This window comes from Halichoerus grypus, chromosome 5 (assembly GCF_964656455.1).
Source record: "Halichoerus grypus chromosome 5, mHalGry1.hap1.1, whole genome shotgun sequence".
NCBI classification, from domain to species: domain Eukaryota; kingdom Metazoa; phylum Chordata; class Mammalia; order Carnivora; family Phocidae; genus Halichoerus; species Halichoerus grypus.
Window position 1 is genome coordinate 7,035,165 of NC_135716.1, and position 23,016 is coordinate 7,058,180.

Consider the following 23,016-nt stretch of genomic DNA (forward strand, 5'->3'; position numbering starts at 1 on the left):
TGCTTTAGCTCTGTTACTTTGGCCAAGGTGATACAGATAGGTTTCTTTCCCATATCTAAAATGTCGTATCTCTTTCCCTGAACTTCGCCAAAATGGTTTATTCTTTCTAAAAAGCTTTTTTTAATTTGTTATTTATTTATTTAAGAGAGAGAGAATGAGAGACAGAGAGAGAGAGAGAGCATGAGAGCGGGGGAGGGTCAGAGGGAGAGGCAGACTCCCCTGCTGAGCAGGGAGCCCGATGCGGGACTAGATCCTGGGACTCCAGGATCATGACCTGAGCTGAAGGCATTTGCTTAACCAACTGAGCCACCCAGGCGCCCCTTTTAAAGAGCTGTTAAACACACTTACTTACACTGTCACTCACTCACTGTATAGTAAGTTCAGGCATGTACTGTGCAAATATTGAGTCAAAGACTGCAAGCACTTCTGAGGTTCCTGATGAACACTTGTAAATTACTTTCCAAAAGGAACATATCCCTTCATGATGACAAATAGAGGTGGAAAATACAATCTATACCAGGTCTGAATTATTTCAGCCTCTAAAGTCATGAGTCCAGTAAATGAGGTTTGACTAGATTCTGAGAAATTCAAGCACCCTGACGTTCTCTATTATAAATCATTCTTCACAAGTAACTTCAAGCTTTGACCTCAAGTCTGTGCTTCCAAACATGTTATGATTCTAAACAATCTAAATTAAATGAAGCCTTCAATACCTCTCTATTTCACAAATGGGGAATCATTTATATATATATATATATATATTATATATATATATATATATTTATATATATATATTATATATATTTATAAATATATATATATATAAATTATATAATATACAATTTTATTCAGATTGTTTATTTGCTGGGATTTTACTGACAGGAGTCTCCCTCAGAAAAAGACTGTACCAGTTTCTAGACGCAGTGACTACGCTCCTAACCACCACAGGTGCACAGAGAGGCAGGAGAGCAGAGTGCTCAGACCGTCTGGCCTCACACGCCGGCTCCAGCACTTACTTCCCACGTCCCACAAAGTCTGTGACTCAATTTCCTCATCTATAAAATGGGATAATAACAGCACCCTCCTGCCATAAGGCTGTGAAGCGCAGCGTGCGGCGCTCAGTGTGTGTGACGTTAGTGAGCTGGCTGACCTTCTGCTCTTTACATCGCAGCTGCCAGTCCATCTAACTACAGTCTTGTAAGTCAGATATTGTCATCATTTCACAGATGAGAACAGACTGGAACAAACTGAATAACGTGGCCAAGATCACGCAGCTAAGGATGTGATGGAGCTGGGGTTCAAATCCAGGTGTGCCTGGTTTTATAGCCCGCAGTCTTTTAAACTAAATCACATCATAATTTAAATCTATACAGGATTTGTCAGGAAAATTCTTCTAAAAATCAACAAAAATACATTTTAAGGATGTGTGAAACATGACGAAAGGAAACATGGGGAGAGTCAGAGTGGATTGCTTTATCTAACAGACCTTAAAATTTTATAGTGAAGGTTTAAAATTGGGGTTTGATAAGCAACACCCCAACTTTTTGGAAACCCTGTCGCATCCTCTACATTTCCCCGTGTGCTCTGCAGCATCTGTCGCTGCTCTGAATGGCTGATCACAAGCACCGCTTTAGTCTTCTCAACACTATTAAGCAGATGGCAGCGCTAAATCCAAATGATGTAGTACATCTCCCTGGTGGACTTTGTTTTCACATACTGCCATTATTCTGCAATTCCTCAGTGGTAAATCTCCCGTATTCTCAAGAACATGAGAGAGTGAACTGACAGTGGCAACTGATTGATTACCACGAGCCTGCGTCTGCCCCAGTCCTGTGTTCCCGTGGACTCGTCAAGACCACGCATGAAGATTCCACATGGTCAGCACAGGAGGTGGGTACTCTCCACATGCACAGGGACAGGTTTTTTTACTTGTTGCCTCCGAGGTGAGCAGAAGAACAGGGGCTTGAGCTTTAAGAGAGCTGGGTGTGAGGCCTCACTTGTCAGCCACGTGACTTTGGTCAAGCTCACGTTCTCTGAGCATCAGCTTCCTTATTCATAAAAGCAAGGCCTGTAACGATCTTACAGAGGTTCTTGGGGATAAAACGAAATGGCAGGCATAAGAGCATCTGATATAGTAATGAACACTTCCTAAGTACTCAATTGATACTTGATTTCTTCAAAGTGTGCTAACTTAATGAATCTGGAAATTTTTCCTTTATTTTTTACTAATTTAATTCTAAGGAATTTCCTGCTGAAGCTATAAAACTTTTTGGCTTGCTTTCAATAGAGTCAGGCTATCGAGTTAGTAACCCCAAGGGAGGCCCGATCATGGCTCTGGTTCACTGACCGCCCCTCCTTTCTCAGCAGTGGCACACCCCAGTGGGCCATTACCCAGTAAACAAACGCAGAGTGCGGTGCTGGCCACACTAGAGTCCCTCCTGGACGGCTGGCAGGACTTCTGTCACCCATGTGCCCACTCATCCTACCAGTGACTTAACATTACTCTTTGTATTGACTTTGTTTTCACCTCAATGTATCATAATTAAATTATAGCAATATTCATAAAATCATGTGCTTGACATGCTAAGTATATTTTCCCAATAACTTTAAAATCCATCATTACAACTGTAAAAAAAGGTCTGCCTGTGTGCCATCTGAAATCATGTTGTGAAACATCAGTGGTATGTGTACTACCCTTGGAAAAACACTCCTATAATAAAAATAAAATAGACTGAAATCAACAGTCATCAAGTGGGTAACATGGACCACTTATTTAATCTTTCTCTGGGTCTCAGTGTTCTCAAGAATAAAATGGGGATGATCATTTCCACCTGTTAAGGTTAAAGTTAATATCAGAGACAGAGAGACATCACACACACGCACACACACACACACACGCACACGTATCTATCGGGGTGTAATCAATACTCCGCAGTGGGTGGTCAGCGCGTAATGATGATCATCAGTGCAATTCTCACTCCTGCCAACACTTCAGCCCGTCCTTCCTCCCCTTTTCCCTTCTAGGTGCTGGCTTCACCTTTTCACGATAGCCCTCCTTCCTTTCTTTCTTACTACAGAGTCGTTGGCTGAGAATTAAGGACTTTATGGGTTTACTGTATAATCTGGGCTGGTATCTCTGCTTTTCGCCAACATCTACGTAATACAGGCTGGATGTATTTGTTTGTCAACAGCTTACACGGCTTAGTTTGTGCCAAGAGCCATGGTCAGTAGTCACGCAGCAGGCAGACAACTCCGAGGGGCAGGCTAGGTGAAAGGAGACTTGACAGAAATTTTACAAGGCGAGTTAACAAACTCTTAATCCACGCCAAACCATTAGTGCTTTTACAAGTCTGAGACAAGCAACCGTGACACCACACACATGGCGATTATCTCCTGAAAAACAGTTTTACTGATTTTAAACGCTTACAACTTAAATTAAACAACAGGTCATCGTTTCCAAAGTGAAAATTCCAAATCCTTTTCCGACCTCCACAGTCGGCTCTTGAGAAGGCGTTGCTGGACATATAATCCTAAAGCTGCCAGCAGAAGCGACAGCAAGTAGGCGGCAGGCACATGGCAACGTCAGTTTTTGTCTCGTTGCTTTCCTTGGAATTGGTATTTGAAAACAAACCAAGAGTACTCATAGCTTCTGGCAGCTTCTGTCACCCTGCCTATCTGGATAAAGGGGCTTAGGTGTTGTTTTACAAAAACAAGTCAATATGATTTTACATTAAAAAAATTTTTTTCTTAGCTGGGTAATGGTTCTTGGCATCAGACAAAAACCTAGGCTCCAGTACTTCTCAGCTGTGTATTCTTGCGAAAGTTGCTAAACATTGCTATCCTCAACTTCTGTGCGTGGGACACTCAATATGTAGGGCCACTGTAAAAATCGGAGATACTGCATATAAAGAACATAAATGCTGAGTGCTAGACTCAACAGATCCTCCAAAACTGGGAGCTATTATTCCTAATTCCTTTTTTCAGAAATTTTAAGTGCTTTCAGAGATTTTGGAGGATGGGATGAAATATGTACTTGAAAGTATGGTCAAACCACAAAGCTCTTGGGAAACTGGAATATTGTATTAAACTCATCCAGAAACTCACTATTCTTACCACACAGCCATCCACTTATGCTCAGGGGTATTAACACTTTTTTTTTTTTTTAAATTTTATTATGTTATGTTAGTCACCATACAATACATCATTAGTTTTTGATGTAGTGATCCACGATCCATTATTTTCGTGTAACACCCAGTGCTCCATGCAGTACGTGCCCTCCTTAATACCCATCACCGGTATTAACACTTTTCTGATACCCTTTTTGTTCTACTTTCTTTATGATCACAATAGGAATCAAATATTCCTTTGAGAATTTACAATTACTAGGCACACAAACTGATATTGTGATATTTTTAATAAAAATTATATAAAAGGTTATAAATGTGATGACTTGATTTACAAATATACAGCAAGATGATTATTACATTAAAGCTCTTAACATATTTTCTCCTCACATAGTTACCTTCTTGTGTGTAAGACCACCTGCAATCTACTCTCCCGGCAAACTTCCCAAATTCAGTACAGTGTTATTAAATACTATGGACATCGTGTTATACAACTGCAACTATTTTAGGATTATAAATAAAACATCCAATAAAGAATGAATTCTGTTTAATCTAGAATGAAATGGATATATTTACAAGTGGTTTCTGAGAGTCGAAATTAGGACTTTTGTGAAGTCTCAAGTCATGTCAAGGGAGGGGCAGGTGTCTGAGGGCTGAGGCCATTTATCACCTGCTCTTTTTATTCATCACTGCTATTCAGGAGGGGTGTCTAAAGAAATCAATCAATAACTATTTTTGAGCCAATCTATGTCAGAACAATTCCAATATTATAAAGAATAGTTCATATTTCTCTTCACAGTAATTGTGTTGACAGCTTGTTACTCATTAAATGTGTGAAGTTAGAGAAACAATGCTTTGTTTTACACTACAGTATTAGCACTATCAAGGTCATTACAAAAATCAATGGGGAAATGTAGCTGAACTATACTGAATTTTCTATCACTCTGCAGGGATTCTCATTTGTACTCTAATTTTAATACAAGGTATTTGAAAATCGGGAGAAAAAATTCCTAATTTGTAAAACCTCCTGAGAGAAACTGCTGTTTCTACAACAAAACAGTGTCATAAAATGATTACCGCTTATAAAGTTTAAACGTCATTACCAAAAGGGACCCTTCTGCACAGCGGGTAACGATACCCAACGACCAGCCACGTGAGTGAGCCTGCTGTCCTGCTCCTTTTTGTTTTCAAGTGGGTTACAGCTGCTCAGTTTGCTAATCCCAGTTTATGTTAAATACTGATACTGACCATCCCAGGGGGGAGTAGCCTCCACAAGGTCCCCTCCCTCTTCTCATTTTCCCTGTAAATCATTTATTCACACAACCCTTCTGGATTTTCTCTGAGCTTCCCTATGTGAAATGAGATGCAGAATAATTCAGAACTGGGGAAGGAGGGCAGGAACTAGAATTTACTCAGCACAATGTGCTAACTGCCTTACAGCCTGCCTTAACTGCCTTACACAGATTACCTCATTCACCCTCTCAAAGAAAAGACACTGGATGACATGCCTTCTCCCTACCCCCCAACAATTCCCACAGACTGTGGGATTTCCTGTCTCATTCAATTTTCAGGCTGACCATCTACAGAAGAAACAGAGTTATACACATTACAAGCTGAGGCTTAGAGAGGTCAAGTAACTTGCCCAAAGCCATATAACCAGCAAATACTGAAGTGGGGTCTAAATACAGGTCAGCCAGACTCTTAACCACTATGGCCCAGATCTCCAACAAAAGTTTTTTAGAACACATCTGTATCAGAAAGAAAACCATTTTTCATCTTGTAATTGTAATTGTTTTTGGGTAACATGTGCACTAGAGTATTAGTAAGTAGATTTACACATAACACAAAACATCAAAATAGAAATTTTAAAAGGATGGACAGGAGTTGACCCTCTCTCATTTTCTTTCTGCACCTGGTGAATTGACTTGCTTCCCCCAATGTGTGGGCCCCAATCTGGAGACACTACAACCTGCCTGTTGTGCCAGAGAGAGAGTGAACCAGAGTCTTTAACTCTTTGTTATCCAAGAGAAATTTGTAATTTGAATTTCTCTAGTAGTCACATTAAAAAAAAGAAGAAAAGAAAAAGAAATGGGTAAAATTAATTTTAATAATATATTTATTTTGTTTTTTTTTTTTTTTAGATTTATTTATTTATTTATTTATTTATTTATTTATTTATTTGACAGAAAGAGACACAGCGAGGAGCAAACACAAGCAGGGGGAGTGGGAGAGAGAGAACCAGGCTTCCTGCTGAGCAGGGAGCCGGATGCGGGGCTCGATCCCAGGACCCCGGGATCATGAAACTGAGCCGAAGGCAGGCGCTTAACGACTGAGCCACCCAGGCGCCCCTATTTTGTATTCTTTATTTCATGCTACGTTTAGGACTCTGGTGTGTGTCCTATGCTTCCAGCGCATCCCAATCTGCACTAGCCACATTTCAAGGTTCAACAGCCACATGAGCTAGTGGCTACCGTGCTGGACAGAGCAGGTGACTCACCATGATGTGTCAAAGGACATTTTCAGAATAGCTCTGTCATCTCAAAGCAGACCAGGTAAAGAATTCTGCAGTTATACTGAACCTTACAACTATGGCACAGAATGGGCTTTCAAATTCTGATTGAGAAAATTATTGAAGTACGAAATTATTTTTACAGTACGTGAAGTGTCAAAATCAAGGAATTGTAGACTACAGATCATTGAGTGTTACATGGTATTATCTATTAGTGAACATTAAAACTGTATGCTCCTTGAGAGTAGTGGCAGTGAATGCTTTTTGCTGAAAGGATCTAATGTAAAACTGGAAAAATAAGACTCTTAATTTCATTAGTCCCGGCCTACAACATTAATACACAGCATAAATGAAATTTCAGGTTTGATTAAGGTAGCCCAAGTCTGATAAGGCAACACTTCGAGTTCAGATGGAGGCCTAATTCCTATGGGATTCTAAAGCATCACAAAGTATTAGATTATTGAATACTGTATATGGGCAATACTAACAGGAATTCATTCCAGCCACTGAAATCAAAGCCATGACGAGAGGAGAATGGAGAGGCAATGGGACAAAGGACAAAGAGGATGCCGTGGGGCCAAGCTGGGTCTGGATCACCACTCAGCCTGTTGAGTGTGGATGAGCCACTTCATCTCTCTGAACCTGTATGTAAGGGGATGGCATGTTTAGACTTGAATTCTGCAATATTTAGGGTGTGCTGAGAGGGGAGAGAGGACAGAGAGGACCAGGCACAGGGTAAACGTACAGCAGCTGAAGACGGTGGTGGTGGTGATTTCCTTGTTAATACTCACTATCTGATCCTGGGGAGGATTTGCAAGTTTGCTATTCTAATTCTGAGACACAGAGTGTTGTGCTTAAACCAGTGTTATGATATGTGCATGTTACGGGCTGGATCGTGTCCCCTGCTTGGAGCATATGTTGAAGCCCCCACCCCCAGTACCTCCGAATGGCACTGTAGTTGGAGACAGGGCCCTCAAAGAGTTCCTAATCCAATGTGACTGGTACCATCAGAAGAGGAGAAATGTGGACACACACGTACACATCAGGGATGCGCGTGCACAGGAGGAAGACCATGCGAGGCCACAGCGAGGAGGTGTGTGCCAAGGGAAGAAGCCTCAGAAAACACCAAATCCCCCAACACCTGGACCTTGGACTTCTAGCTTCTCTTAACTGTGAGGAAATAAAGTTTTTTGCTTAAGCCACCTGGACTGTGGTTGTTAAAGTGACTCTAGCAAACTCATACAGTGCATAAAACCATCTCTATCCTACCCCACAGTACAGCTGCTTCCCTTGGGTTTACAGTCGAGCAGCCCCTCCGTCGTGCCTGAGATGCTGCGGGGAGGACACGTGAGGCCACGGACCCTGGTGCAAAGCCTGCTCCTCTCCTTGTAAGCTGCGTGATCCCAGGCAAGTTCCCTCATTCCTGGAAATCAGAGTTCCCTTCTTCTGTAAAAGGACTGATGTTTATGTCACAGGTCATGAGGATTAAATGAATACTCAGAATACCTAACAAAGAGTGGCTTCTACATTTGTCAACGTGGGCAATTCTCATACAATTCTCTGTCCTCCTTCAGGTGTGATGAGTTGCAACACTGAAAAGATCACTTCAAAGAAGCAGACTGGCTGTCAGGCAAGATGTCTCTTTAAGTGAGTCTTCCCTGACATTTAAAGGCCTTATAATGTACCAGCCTCCTAACTGGTCTCTGCCTCTAGGCTCACCACCTGTCAGTCAAGCCCCTCCACTGCCTTGGAATGACACTCTGAATCCAAGTCGAAACGCACCATCCCTGGCGTGTAACTCTTCGGGGCTCCCTACTGCGTGCTGCCAGTAGCACCAAGCCTCAGCACCCCGCAGGGAGTGTGCGGCCTCCCACCTCATCTCCCTCCCGTGCAGCTCACCTCCCAGCTCTACAGATCAAGTGCAGCTCCAGACACCACTTATGCTCCAAGCCACCTGGGAGTTTGGGCACATTCCTCAGTCCTTCGTCCCTACAGTGGGAATGGTTCCACACACTTGAGGCAGTTGCCGGGACCCTTACACGAGATACTACTGTATGTAAAGTCTTGGCTGGCACCCACCAGTGCTAGTCCCCTAGGCTGTGCCAACACTCTCAAGGACAGGAGTACAGTGCACCAGGCTCCCACTCAGAAAGACCAGTCAGAGTCCAAGTTTGAAGGTTCTTTTTTTTTTTTTTTTTTTTTTTAAAGAGTTTATTTATTTATTCATGAGAGAGAGAGAGAGAGAGAAGCAGAGGGAGAAGCAGGCCCCCAAGGAGCAGGGAGCCCGATGCGGGACTCGATCCTAGGACCCTGGGATCATGACCTGAGCCGAAGGCAGACGCTCAACCGTCTGAGCCACCCAGGTGCCCCAAGTTTGAAGGTTCTTAACTGTTACAAGTTATATGAGAAAAAAATCTGACATGAGCCAAAAGGAAGAAGAACTTTATATCCGTGTCAACCTCAGTACCAGAGATCAGGAGTAACAGCAGCTACTTGTTCAAAGCTGCCCGGCACTGTATGAGTTCATCAAAACCACCACCCAGTCCTGATTTCTGTACGCTTCGTAAAGCAAAATGTTGTTTTGTATACATGTCTATCTTTGTCCTCCACTTAGAATTTTAAACATAAAGCAAGAGGTTTCTAGGTATTTAAGGAAACATTCTGAACAGGAATAAACACTGATTTCATATATCAATGAACATCAAGGTATATTGTCACGAGAGGTAACTATAAAGCTCTGTTTTGCCTCTGATAGCACTTACTTATTTCTGGGTAAATACCTCTTTAGAAAATGAATTAGAGCTACCTCATTATTCACAAATAGGAATTTGAAGTTGTTAGAAAAAAGGATCACTGCTGCTAAGAAACAGAAACATTATCTGAATGCCAAACAAAACTCCTGGGGCCTTTCCACCTCAGGCACTGACAATGTAGGATATTTACACATTGCTGATGTGATTCTAAGCCTTAAGACTTGCATAGCCACAGACTTTGTAGACACTGTTCCTCCTCAGAATATATTGAACACTGAGTTAAATTTTTAGAGTAAAAAAAAAATTTCAATTTTTATTTTTCAAGCCTCATTGCTTTAACACTACGATAAAAATGGGAGGAGTAATACATGCTAGTTGGTAGGACAGAGCGTGTGTCTCCAACTAAAACAAACAAGAAACAAAGCAAGCCAAGTCACAGTACCCTCACTGTCTGATCATCCCCGCTTCCCAGAGTGTATATATGTGGACAGGCAAAAGTGTCTGTTAACGGGGTCTAATCAGAAATCGACTCTTACCTTTGGGCAGGGGTGCTATAGCTGTTATCATAGGAATCATAACTCTGTTCATCATAAGCAGTGCCATATCCATCATCATAGTCCTAAAATAAAACAGGAGAAGTACAAAAAAGGTCAGAAAAGTTTCTGGAAAAAAAGAACCACTCTGCTTTTAGTGACTCTTTATGAATTCAGCTAACATTTAAATATATATCTAGGTATTGTGTAAAGAAAAATATAAGAGTGACATCAGTGAAAATGATGAGTAAGAACCTCCAAATATTTTCTCTACAAAAGCAAAAAGAAACTGGCAAAAATTGTCAGAATCAACATTTTCAAAAGTCTGAAAATTAACAAAAGGTTTGCAGAGATCTAAGGAGCATTTATTTTTAAAAACTTGGCTGAATCTTGGTACAAGCAGTGAGCTCTGTGATGTTTTAATGCATCCTTTTCCAAGACACCACTCCCAGCTCTGCAGGAGCCTTGAAAACCAACAGCTGTAACCACAGTGGACACCAGCAGTCTGGGGGCCACTGGAGGAAGCAGAAAAGGGTGGAGTTCTTTCAAAACCTCATTCCCAGAGGATTTTATTTGACCTGACTTGGAGCTCATCCAGTACAAAATGCCTTTTCCCTGGGGGTATTCAAAGAAAATAATTAGAGGCAATTATATAAGATTTTAGTTGCTTGAGGTGATGGAGCAAGTAACAGTCTAACCAAAACCCAGCAAGAGAAGTGGGAGGATGAGATATCCATTTGCCCTTTGAATAGCTCTGACACACTCCTGGGAATCTAGAAGGCTACACGCCTGCACAGTACCATGCAGAAGCCCAGGAAAGCCCTGGGAAGACCCTAAGCTCTCTCCTCAGGATGACCTGCAGGTTCAGCACAAGAAGGAAAGGCAAGGCCAAGGAAATAAAATCTCTAATCATTAGCTGACCACTAAGGTAACAGGAGACACTTCAGTGACAACACATAATAAACTTTACAGTATTAGTTTGGAAAAGTCACTAAATAAAAAAAGAAAACAAAAAATACTGGAAGGAAGGAGCATTTAATTTCCACAGTTGATACATTAAGTTAAATCTCTAGTTTTATTTTTTAAAGATTTTATTTGTTTATTTATTTAAGAGAGAGGTAGCAAGAGAGAGAGAAGCAGACTCTCCGCTGAGCAAGGAGCCCAATGCGGGACTTGATCCCAGCACCCTGGGATCATGACCTCGGCCGAAGGCAGACACTTAACCGACTGAGCCATCCAGGCACCCCTAAATTTCTAGTTTTAAAAAGAAATTAGGTGATATGCAAAGAAACATGAAAGTATGGTTCATACATAAGAAAAAAGTAATCAACAGAAACTGACCCTGAGGAAGATGAGACACTAGACTTACTAGACAAAGACTTTAAATAAGTTATTTGAAATATATTCAAGAAACTAAAGGATACTCTGTGTCTGAAGAACTGAAGTATGAGAATGATGCCTCACCAAATAGAGAATATTAATATAGCTATAGAAAACAATAACGAATCCAAATAAATTTTTGAGTTGTAAAGTATAAGTAAAATGAAAAATTCACCAGAGAGGTTCAACAGCAGATATAACTAGGCAGAAGAGAGAATAAGTGAACCTGAAGGTAGATCAATTGAGATTATCCAGTTTGAGGAAGAAGATACAAAAAGATAAGGAAAAATGAACAGGGTCTCAGAGACCTGTGGGACACCATCAAACATGAACATATGAATAATGTGATACCCAGAGGAGAGGAAAGTAAGGAGCAAAAAGATTATATAGAAAAATAATGGCTAAAATCTTCCCAAATTTGATGAAAAACTTTAATCTACCATCCAAGAAGCTCAAAAAATTCAAAGTAGGGTAAGCTCAGAGACCCACACCTAGGTACATCATCATCAAAATGTTGAAAGACAAAGACAAAGAGAGGATCTTAAAGCAGCAAGAGAGAAGCCGCTCATCATGTGAAAGAGATTCTCAATAAGAGCAAGAGCTGATTTCTCAAGAAAGACCATGGAGGCCAGAAGACGATGGGATTCCACATTCCAAGTACTAAAAGAAAAAGACTGTCAACTAAGAATTCTATAACCAGCAAAGCTATCCTTCAAAAATGGAAATATTAATGTATTCTTGGGTAAACAAAAACAGAGAATTCATCAATAGCAGATAAGTTCTACACGAAATGTTAAAAGGAGTCCTTAAGGTAAAGTGAAAGGTCATTAAAAAGTAACTTGAATCCACATGAAAAAATAAATAACACTAATACAGGTAGCTACTTAGGGAAAGATAAAACTATAAACGTGTTTTTGTTGTAATTCCTTTTTCCTCGTTTGATTTAAAAAACAATTGCATGAAGAACTAATTGCAATTCTGTGTTGATGGGCACACAATGTATGAAGCTGCAACTTATATGACAGAAACAACATAAAAGTGGGCAGGTAAGGACAGAGCTAAAGAAGGAGCAAAGTTTTTGTTTACTGTTAAAATTAAGCTGATGTAATTTTGAAAAAGACTGACATAAGTTAAAAAGTAAACTGCAATCTCTAGGGCAGACTAATAAAAAACAAACAAACAAAAAACAAGAAAAGAGAGGTGGCTCAGTTGTTTGAGCATCTGACTCACATGCATGTGCACTTTCTCTAAAAGTAAATCAATAAAATCTTTAAAAAAAAATAACAAGAAAAAAATGACAATGCAGTTAAAGTGATGCAGTTAAAAATATCTAACAACAAAAGGAGATAGTAAGGTACAAAAAAGACTTAAGACAGAGGGAAAACATAGCAAAATGGCAGATATAAATCCTACCTTATCAGTAATTACACTAAATGTAAATGGACTAAATAAAATGGAATTAAAAAAAAAAACAAAACAGAAATTGGCATCATGTTTAAAAGAGATCCAACCGGGGAACCTGGGTGGCTCAGTTGTTAAGCATCTGCCTTCGGCTCAGGTCATGATCCCGGGGTCCTGGGATCGAGCCCCGCATCGGGCTCCCTGCTTGGCGGGAGGCCTGCTTCTCCCTCTCCCATTCCCCCTGCTTGTGTTCCCTCTCTCACTGTGTCTCTCTCTGTCAAATAAATAAATAAAATCTTTAAAATAAACAAATAAATAAAAGAGATCCAACCACATGCTGTCTATAAGAGATACACTTTAGATTCAAAGATAAAAATACATTGAAAGAAAAAGGATGGAAGAAGGTACACCATGGAAATACATATCAAAAGAGAACTACCATAGCTGCACTAATATCAGACAAAATAGACTTTAAGACAAGAATTGTTATCAGAGTAAAATCACATTTACTTATAATGATAAAAGAGTCAATCAAGATGATAATTATAAAAATGTATGCATATATATACATGTATATAACAGCAGAGCTCAAAAGAAATGAAGCAAAAACTGACAAAATTACAGGAAGAAAGAGATAATCCAACAATAATAGCTGGGAACTTAAACATCACACTTTAAATAATAAAAAGAACACCTACAAAAAAAGATCAAAAAAGAAATAGAAGATTTGAACAATACAAACTAATTATACCTAACAGACATCTATAGAACACTCTACCCAGTAAGGGTGAAATACACATTCTTCTCAATTACACATGGAACATTCTCCAGGGTAGACCATACATTCTCCCAATTCAAAATTCACTACAAAGCTAAGTAGTCAAAACAGTGAGGTACTGGTAGAGATGCAGATCAACAGAACGGAACTGAGAGGACAGAAATAAACCCTTCCAGCTATGGTCAATTCATTTTCAACAGGGTGCCAAGACAATTCAGTGGTGAACAGAATAGTCTTTTCAGTATATGGTGTGGGAACAACTGAATACCCACATCCAAAAGAATAAAGCTGTACTGTTACCTCACACCGTACACAAAAACTAACACAAAATGCATCATACATCTAAGTATACAAGCTTAAATTATACAACTCCTGGAAGACATCATAGGTGTAAATCTTTTTAATTTTGGAATAGTCATTAGTTTCTTAGATATGACAACAAAAGCACAAACAGCCAATGAAAATATAGACAAATTAGACTTCATCAAAATTAAAAATGTATGCATCAAAGGACATTAGCAAGACAGTGAAAAGACTATCCACAGGATGGAAGAAAATATTTCCAAATCACATATCTGATAACGGTCTAATATTCAGTATAAAAAGAGCTCTTACAACTCAACAATAAACAACAACAACAAGAGCAAAAGCCATCCTCCTAGTGCTACTGGAGACAAGCTTCAAACTGAGGACATTCTGCAGATGTAATAACAAGCACACTACGGTTATTTTAAAAGCACTGTGGAATTCAAAAAGATTCAGAGAAATGACCATTTTATAAAATCAAATTAGATATATTACAATGACATTTATGTCCATGAAAGTATGAATCCTACCCTGAAACTGATTACCAAGTTTCTGGTGTTAGTCAATTCTATAGTGACTTTGGATTGCTTGCTATTTACTTAATATTTAAATGAACTGATTACCAAGTTTCTGGTGTTAGTCAATTATGTACTGACTTTGGATTACTTGCTATTTACTTAATATTTAAATGAGCCTGAAAAAAAAAAATCTAACTATTTTGGAACATTGGTCTTACCAATGTTAATCAGTTTAGTGATTACCACCAGATCTCTTGAAGTAGAGAAATATGGTCAAGGGGTAAGTGAAAGGATCTGGAGTTAAATGAGCTTCCATAATTTACTATCAATGATTTTAGTCAGGCTCATTCCCATATCAGAATCTGTTTCTTTACCTGTAAATTGTGATCCCTTAAGTATTCTGAAGGGATGGGAAATTATATATACACACATGTGTACATATTCCAGCAAAATGTGTGGCATGTATTAAGAACTTCATGAAGGACAGCTTATATAATTAATTATTATATTAAAGCATTACCCATAAAGACCTCTCTCCTGGATTTCTAAAATAATACAACTAACAGATAAAGAACATCAGAAGCCACTACATACAAGGGTATGAGCCAAATAACTGGTTTTAAAGTGATTACCTTAGTTTCTTCTTTCTTAAAAAGCATCCATTAAATATTAGACCTCAATCTATTTGGCTTAGGTAAACACAAATATTTAAATAGGAAGTTACATTATAATGATTTGCATTTTGTAAAACAAATATCAATACTAAGAGACAGTATGGTCTCTGTAGGAATAAGCCTTATACATTTTGTACGTGATCCCCTAATTTTTTTAAATGTTTTTTTCACAAAGGAGGAACTTAGTATTTGTTGAAGAGCTACATGTCCAGTACTTTGGGCACAAGACAGAATAAAATATAAAACGAATTCTCAATAAATAGGGGCAGGGGAAAAATAAAAGTGAAGAATACAGTTAGCACACAATATATAAACCACAATGTTCCTCACAGTCACTAAAGGCAGATTACTAATTTGGTGATCTTCCAATGACCAATGTAAGAAGGAGAAAGCTATCAGACAAGATACAAGCAAAACAACAACAAAATTGGTGGGATTTTAATAATGCAGTAAGTCATATAATGCAGGTATTACTGATAATTCTGGTGAATTAATAAATTAAAAGAAGCTGGTATTCTTAATGGAAAGAGTAATATTAAGTTAAATTAAAAAAAACAAAACCCTTCCACTTGACGCCTACCCTGTTCCTGGCACTCAGACACGATGAATGAAGAGGAGCATCATCGTCTACTCTGGTGTGGAACAGGAGGACAGACAGACTGATGAGATAATGATGACGCAGTATGTCAAGTGGTGTGGCAAAGGTGAGCACTGAGGCACCACAAAATTGCCCAAAGGGGAATGGGAATGGAGAGGAAGACTCCCCAAGTGCCAATGCTAGCACTTAAGTTTCAAATGCTGAGAAAAGCAAAAGCAGCTGTTGAAATTCATTAAAAATAAAAGCCAGGCAGAATGAACAGCAGGTGCAAAACAGCAGAGGTATAGATATCTGAGAACCCTCTTCATCCAGGAAAGCAAGCAGCTTGTGGGCACACTGTGGTAGAGCAGAGAGCAATGAAATGGAGAAACCCATAAACCAGATCATGATGGCCACATTAAGGAGCATGGATTTGGATTCTGAGTGACATGATCCACCTCGTGCTTTAGAACTCTCTCCCAGGGAACAGGGTGTGGGCACAGAAGAGCAAGGGTGAATCTGGAGGGCTGGACTTGTAAGTAGGTCATGGCACTGCGCAATGTGGCAATGTGGAGCTCATGGTTCTTCAGGAATTTGTTAGTAGCCTGGAAAGAGTATGGCTTCACCAAGTCAAGAATTCTACTTCTATGCTTATTTAAAGGATCAAGATTGTAAATGAGTGGAACTTTCTTAAATAACTAAAATGTTAAGTGCTATACTATTTTAACTCTACAGTTATGTCATTCATTCCTTGTTCGACTATTCTGTCAGATATTACAACGCTAGAAATTTACTTGAATTTTCAAATTGTTTAGGTCATTGAATTAGTGACTTCCATGTTTTTACACTGAAGATTTTGATTAAAATTGCAATTCTCACATAATTTCACAGGTGGATTTGGCCATGGGGGCACTGCTCCTCCCATGACAAAAATTGTCTGTTCAATGGACGACACTTGAAAAATACAGGGAAATGTGAAGAACAATGGGATGGGAGAGGAGGAAAAGCTGAGTGTAGGTGCAAACACATTTGTAAGTTTCTATGAGGGAGTAGAGGTAATTCTTGATAATCATCTGCCACCTTCCTGCAAAGCAGGAAAGGAGGTCATTATCAGACAACATTTGGAGGTTTAATCAGAAAGGACTCAAGGGTCAGTTACCATGAGGAAGGGCAGGGGGCAGAGTGGGTAAGAGGCCCTCAGCATTAGGCTTCTTTGATGAGGACTAATCTGGGCATCAGCAGCTCTGTCTCTTCTTTTTTTTTTTTGAATGCTCTTAATGTTCCCAACTACTGGTTGCTTGTTTTCTTATTTATTTAATTTGATATTAAGAAATTCCTCTTTGGATTTTTCTGAGGCCAGAGCAGGAATTTTAACAAATAGTGAATGCATTATTATTACAAGTTAACATATAATTGAGCAGAAATCATAAATCTAGTAGAGAGGGGATGTCACGGATGTGGTTCAATCACACACGCTAAGCTGAGAATCTACTCTAAGAACCTGGGGTGGGGGACACATATGTCCCTGTTGGCAGTGCTCAGACATGCTGAACCATTTTCTTTACACTTGAAATCTTTGGGTAATTTCTCACATTTCTTTATTTTCTCCAAGAGAACATTCTCCTCTGTGACATGGCCCAGTCAACATGTCAGCCTCATTTTTTGCCATGTGTCCTGAGCCTCAAAGGCAATAATTACTTCCAGTCCATGTGCTGCTCCCGACAAGCCTCTGCGCCCACCCCTCTGCCAGGGGAAGTTCTCACTGTGGGGCTCAAAGGACCCTCCTCTCCTGCTGTATCTTCTCAGCCCCATGAAACCGGAGTCTATCATACCCGTGTGATTCCAGCAATGTATCAGATACACATCTCCATTACTGTGCGGAAACGAGTGGGCCTTGGCCTCCCCCACCGTTGCGAACATGGATCGTGTCTTGTTTATTCTTTCACACAGAGTAGGAACAGTGCCTGGAGCCTAGGAAGGGCTGCTCGATACATCCATCCTCATTCCATTGCTGGACTGAGTGCCTGCAGAGGAAAAAGCATGCGATCCACCCTCCTCCCCCAACCTGGTTCTGCCTCCTGCCCTGAGCGTGGGCCTTATGAACTTGTTTATTCTAAGAACCTACTGAATTTCTCTGGAAGAAGCTTAAGAGAGCTCCCTGACATTATTAAAATGCAGTGCAAAGATGTTTTATCTCCTTCGCTGCACTTTTAAAATAGGGTCCTGTACCTGTGAGCGGGGGAGTACAGGAGACACACATCCCTAATAAAATGCTAAAAATCCACTGGTCTCCAGAAGCTCTGAAGGCACCCTCATCTGGGCAGAGTCAGTGTGTCCAGCTTCCCCCTCCCACCACCATCCCACCTGGCAGGAAGTCTTGAGTTACATCCTTGCGATCTCTACATTCCCATGGTGACTATGGTACCATCGTCCAGAAATTCTCAGCTGGACTCGTACAATATTCTAACTCATCTCCCTGGAAGAGCTCCCTTATCTAAACCTTCCTCCAGAATTAGCCACTAAAATGTGAGTCTGAGCTTATTGCTTCCCCGCTTACAAATCTCCACTCCCCACCCTTCCTGTTCCTACAAAATAAAGCACACATTGCCAAGCCTCTTGCAGGCTTGCCTCAGCATCCTACCCAGAGACAGTGCAGGGCACGCTGCAGCACCTCGCCGAGACCCTCTAGAAGCTTCGCCGTTTCATGCTTAAGTTCTCTGTACCTGCTGCTCCCTCTGCTACCACTTTTTAGGTTTTCCACCAGAAGACCTCAGGCTGAAATTTCACACCCTCCTTTGTGCCTCCACAATAACTGATAACTTGCTTATACAAGGGACCTGGAATTATCCCTCTGTCTCCCTTCTTTCCCCCGGGTCTGCAAGGTCCTCAAGGGTAAGGCCCAAGCCTTACTTGTTCTCTTATATGCTCAACATCTGGCACGTTGGAGGCTCACAGTGACCTTGCTGAATAAACGAATGACAAGAACTAAGTACAGACCAAGTGGCAGGAAATATAGCAATAACTTCTTTAAGATGAATGCAAATTAAGGAGATATTATAGGATCAAATGCAATATTTATTATAAAATACAGTAAATGTTGGTAATGAGACCTCACCTGAATTCTTCTGTCAAACATTACCTACCAGTCTTACATTGCCTGTCCTCAGCAAAAATTCCCTTTTAAAACTCTGTATGCTATTTCTGAAAGTCAGAACATTATAAGAAACAGCGAACAAACATGGTCAAGAAATAAAAGTATATTAATATAAAGTCTTGCCTCATTAACAAAGAGTTACTAATTCAACAGGCTACACCTCTGAGTTTTTATCTTTGACACTGAAGACGCCTATGTGGAATTTAACTGAGACGGTGACCTGGATACTTGGTAGACACCAGGGCTACATGAGGAGAAACATGTTCTCACGCAGGTAGACATTCTGTGTTTGCCATTCCCGACCTAGAAAACTCCAACCGACACATGGCCAAATACCAAAGAAATTTTGCTTTGAAAAGAAGAGATTTTCCGGGATAAAGGAAACAGCATGACCTATTTTTAATTCTATTTCTGTCACAAGTAAAATCAAGCATAACATTTAAGCTGGGAAAAGCCATTTTAAACAGAAGAATTTACAAAAGACAGTGATTTTAAAAAATAATGTTTCAGTTTTAAGTCCTTTTAAAAGGAAACAATTACCCTATATAACACCTCACTTTAATTAGGGTGATATCTGGTCATTTTGAAATGCAAGAAGTTTTCATTTATAATACAGCACTAAAACCTATTAAAATCTATACTCTTGGGGTGTCTGGGTGGCTCAGTCAGGTAAACGTCTGCCTTCGGCTCAGGTCATGATCCTGGGGATCAAGCTCCCTGCTCAGCGGGGAGTCTGCTTCTCCCTCTCCTTCTGTCCCCCCCCCAACTCGTGCTCACGCGTTCTCTCTCAATAAAATCTTAAAAACATCTATAGTCTTATAATGATTATCTTGAGTTTATAAAGCAAACATTAAGCTGAAAACAGTCTTTTCAGAAATGCATTTTCCCTGGGTTCTGAGTAATAATATCCCTGTCAAGTATCACCAACGACCATGAACATATCACATAACCAAGTTGTTTTATAATTAAGGACAAAAATCACAATATTAATAATAATTCTAAATAAGAATCCTTTCCATAATCATTTAAATATCATGAATTCAACAATCAAATCACATCCGTAGGTACTGTTTACGGCTGTGAGGAACGTACTATGCATCTCCTAGACTCACACCAATTCTTCCCATCCGTCTCTGGAGTCGGATGCCTGTGTTCAAGTTCTAGCTCTGCCTCCTACTAGCTGTGCAGCTTCGGGAAGATCACCTAACCCCCTCAAACCGCCGTTTTATACTTTGCCAAATGGGAATCGTAATCCATGTTACGGTTATTTCCAGTGGTTGTAGATGGATTAACCAAAAAGTATATATGAAAGCTGCCTGACACAGTACCTGCCCAATAAAGGTAGATTTATTTAAGGATGTATCCCTTTTAGCACTCTCAAACTCTTAAGCCAGAGAAACAGCGGAGCTATCCATGTATTTGTCTTTTATAGACCACGATAAATTCTTAAAACTTGGTCTAAAACCGCAATGTCTGCATGTCCATTCAGCAAATGTTAGTATGAACTGCCATGGTTTGGGAGGAAGAAGTGGCTGCCCACAGCTTGTGAAAACAGAGCTATGCCAGTTATTCACAGAATGATTTCTCTCTCAGTTGGTACCTAACAGACACAATTAGATTTGTTTGGATTTGACAAGGTGCTCAAAAGTACAATAAAGGAAAATTAGATAACAAAGAGGTTAACCGAGCAATTCCACAAACAAGGGAAGGGAAAACTGTATACGGAAAATTAAAGAAAACCAAATTAAACCAGAAATCCCATGAGGATGGAAGAAAGCAGAATTACTAAATTGCATTACGGCCACATTAGCACATCAGGCGAAAGATTTTTCATCAATTTTTCCACTCTCCAAGGGAGGTGGGCATTTGTTGACTGCCTGCTACTCTACTTGCCAGGCGCTACTCTAAGCACTGGGGATGTGAATACTGAACAAACAAAACCAACTGCGTCCTTGTCCCCGTGGAGCTTACATTCCGGTGTGGGCGGGGTGGGGGGGGCAGACAGACAAAACCAAGCATCCCAAAGATAGTATGTGGACACAGTAAGAGGTGGGGGAGGCAGCCAGAGGAGCCTTAAGCAAGGACTCTACATACAAATGTGAAGGGACTGAGGAGCTGCTTATGCAGATTTAAGGGGGCGGGAGGGATTTCAGGCAGAATGAACAGCAAGCACAGGTCCTGAGGTACAGACAGCCAGGTGGAGTGAGCCAGAGGGAGGACAGGAGCCAGGTCCTCCGGGGCCTGTAGGGCTTGATGTGAAGGAGGTGACCACCAGAAGCTTCTGTGCCTCATGAGAGTTTCTATGTTGTCCGGGATTTATCTTTCTGCTTCATTTGACGACTTCCTCGACACTGTTTCTTCCTTCATCTGCATCTAATCTGCTGAAAACCATTTACTTAGTTCTTTTTTGTATTTTACAGTTCTAGAATATCTGCTTTCTGTATTTCTATATTTTCCAGTTCTCTGCTTAAACCATCAATCTCATCTTTTAATTCCTTGATGATAAAGAACAGTTATTTTAAAGTTTGTATCTGCTATCTGAATCTATCTCTATTTTTTCTTTTTTATTATGGTGGCTTCAACTTGTATTTATAAATAAAATTACAGAAAAAATTTGAAAGTCTACACTACATATTTCTCCAGAGAGAATTTATATTTGCTTTGGGTGGGAGGATAGGAGAATTAGCAATTCCAGCTTAGCCTGAGCCCACAAGGGACTGGGACCACCAGATAGCCTTCCTGTGTGAGTGCTTTTCTGAGCTCCAGTGCAAACCCTATGGGGTTACCAACCCTCTGCACCCAAACCTGGTGGGCCATAAACTCCAACTTTTTAAATTTTTTTTTTAATCTTTCCAAACTCCAGATTTCTTTAAAGCTCAACTGCCCTCTCAGCTACCTCTTCAGGAACCGGCAGAAGCCCTCCCAGGGGTTCTCAAACAGGGTTCTACCAGAGAACGAAGCCCAATGCCCCACGCCCACTGTGTACAAAGTGAATTCACTTCTCTCCTACGCGTCTAGAAAGACAGTACTTTCACAGCATCATTTGCTATATTCTGTGATTCAGATGAGGAAGCCCAGCTGAGAAAGGCTGCCCCAAGGGAAAAATCGTTCAGAAATGCTGAACTCATCTTTTTGGCTCTCGTTCTCTTCAAGGTGCTGGCCAGTATTTGTTTTGTTTGTACTTTACTATCTCTTACACCTTCAAAGATGCTTTGTTTGGTGTTTTCGTTTCACCTTTCCCAGTGGCTCTCAGCAAGAAGGTCTGGAGCAGACTCTCATGAATGGGGTATCCCTGAGAACAGGGGCTTCCCCTGCCTTTTGGGTTACCATGGCTCCAGGGCCCGGCAGGAGGAAGCATTCGGTAAATCCTTTCTGAATGAGTGGATCAATAATGAATGACCAACAGATGTAGATTCATTCACTCACTCTTCCCAGTGTGGAGACAGCCCCTGTGTGAATGGACAGCTGGCTAGGAGTGAGGCACCAAGGGACTCTAGTGTCACCAGGAAGAAGGGCCTCCTGGCCCACAAAAACGCACACCTACTGCACAGTGCAGAGGTTTCTCTACAAGGAAAATAGAAGCCTCAGAGGTTCAGAGTTTTATACTGTTAGCACTAAGATTGCTCCTTGCTTAGCTTTCAGATTGAGAAACCTTCGGATTATCACCTGGTCTAAGGGCAGATGCACTTGCAGGAAGACGTACTGCTGTGTGATGAACAAGAGTATTGGGTCTGTCTAGTACAGCATTCTTCAAACACAAATTGGTCATATTTTAAACCCCTTTATCCAAGTATAAAAAAAGGCATAAAAAGGTACAAACCCTAAGTGCATGGCTCAGTGAATGTTCACCGAGTAAGCACAGCTATGTAACCAGTGCTCAGATCAAGAACCAGAACACCAAACCCCACCCCTGCAGCCCCAGAGGCAGCCCTGGCACCTGTCCTCAGTTACTACCTCCCCCCAGCAGTAACCACTGTCCTGACTTTCAGTACCATCAAGTGAGCTCAGCTTGCGGTTTGAGCTTTATATCAACAGAATCAAGGTGACTCCTACTCCGTACCAGCTTTCTCGCACCCAACAGAGTGCTTGTGAGATCCGCCCGCCTTGTCGTATGTAGCTTCAACAGCTGGTTCCTTTTTTGCTGCCTGAAAATACTGGTCCGTATCATCACACTGTGACTTGTTTGTCCACTCTTGTTTTGATAGAGATTTTGCTTCTTTCTAGTTTTTGCCTACTCAGCTCTTGCACAAGTCTTGTGGTGCATCCTTGTATGCACCTCTGTTGAGTAGTACCCAGGAATAGCATCACT

The 23,016-nt window shown here is 40.6% G+C and overlaps 1 protein-coding gene across 2 annotated transcripts in view; it reads right to left on the reverse strand.

Annotated features, from left to right (window-relative positions):
- The window catches only part of KHDRBS3 (KH RNA binding domain containing, signal transduction associated 3), a 183,867-nt gene that overhangs the window by 24,726 nt on the left and 136,125 nt on the right, over nucleotides 1–23,016 (reverse strand). For both annotated transcript variants that reach the window (XM_036067876.2, XM_036067877.2), the window contains exon 7: nucleotides 9,923–10,005. In XM_036067876.2, the coding sequence (XP_035923769.1) occupies nucleotides 9,923–10,005 (83 nt within the window). The remainder of the gene's footprint in view (nucleotides 1–9,922; nucleotides 10,006–23,016) is intronic.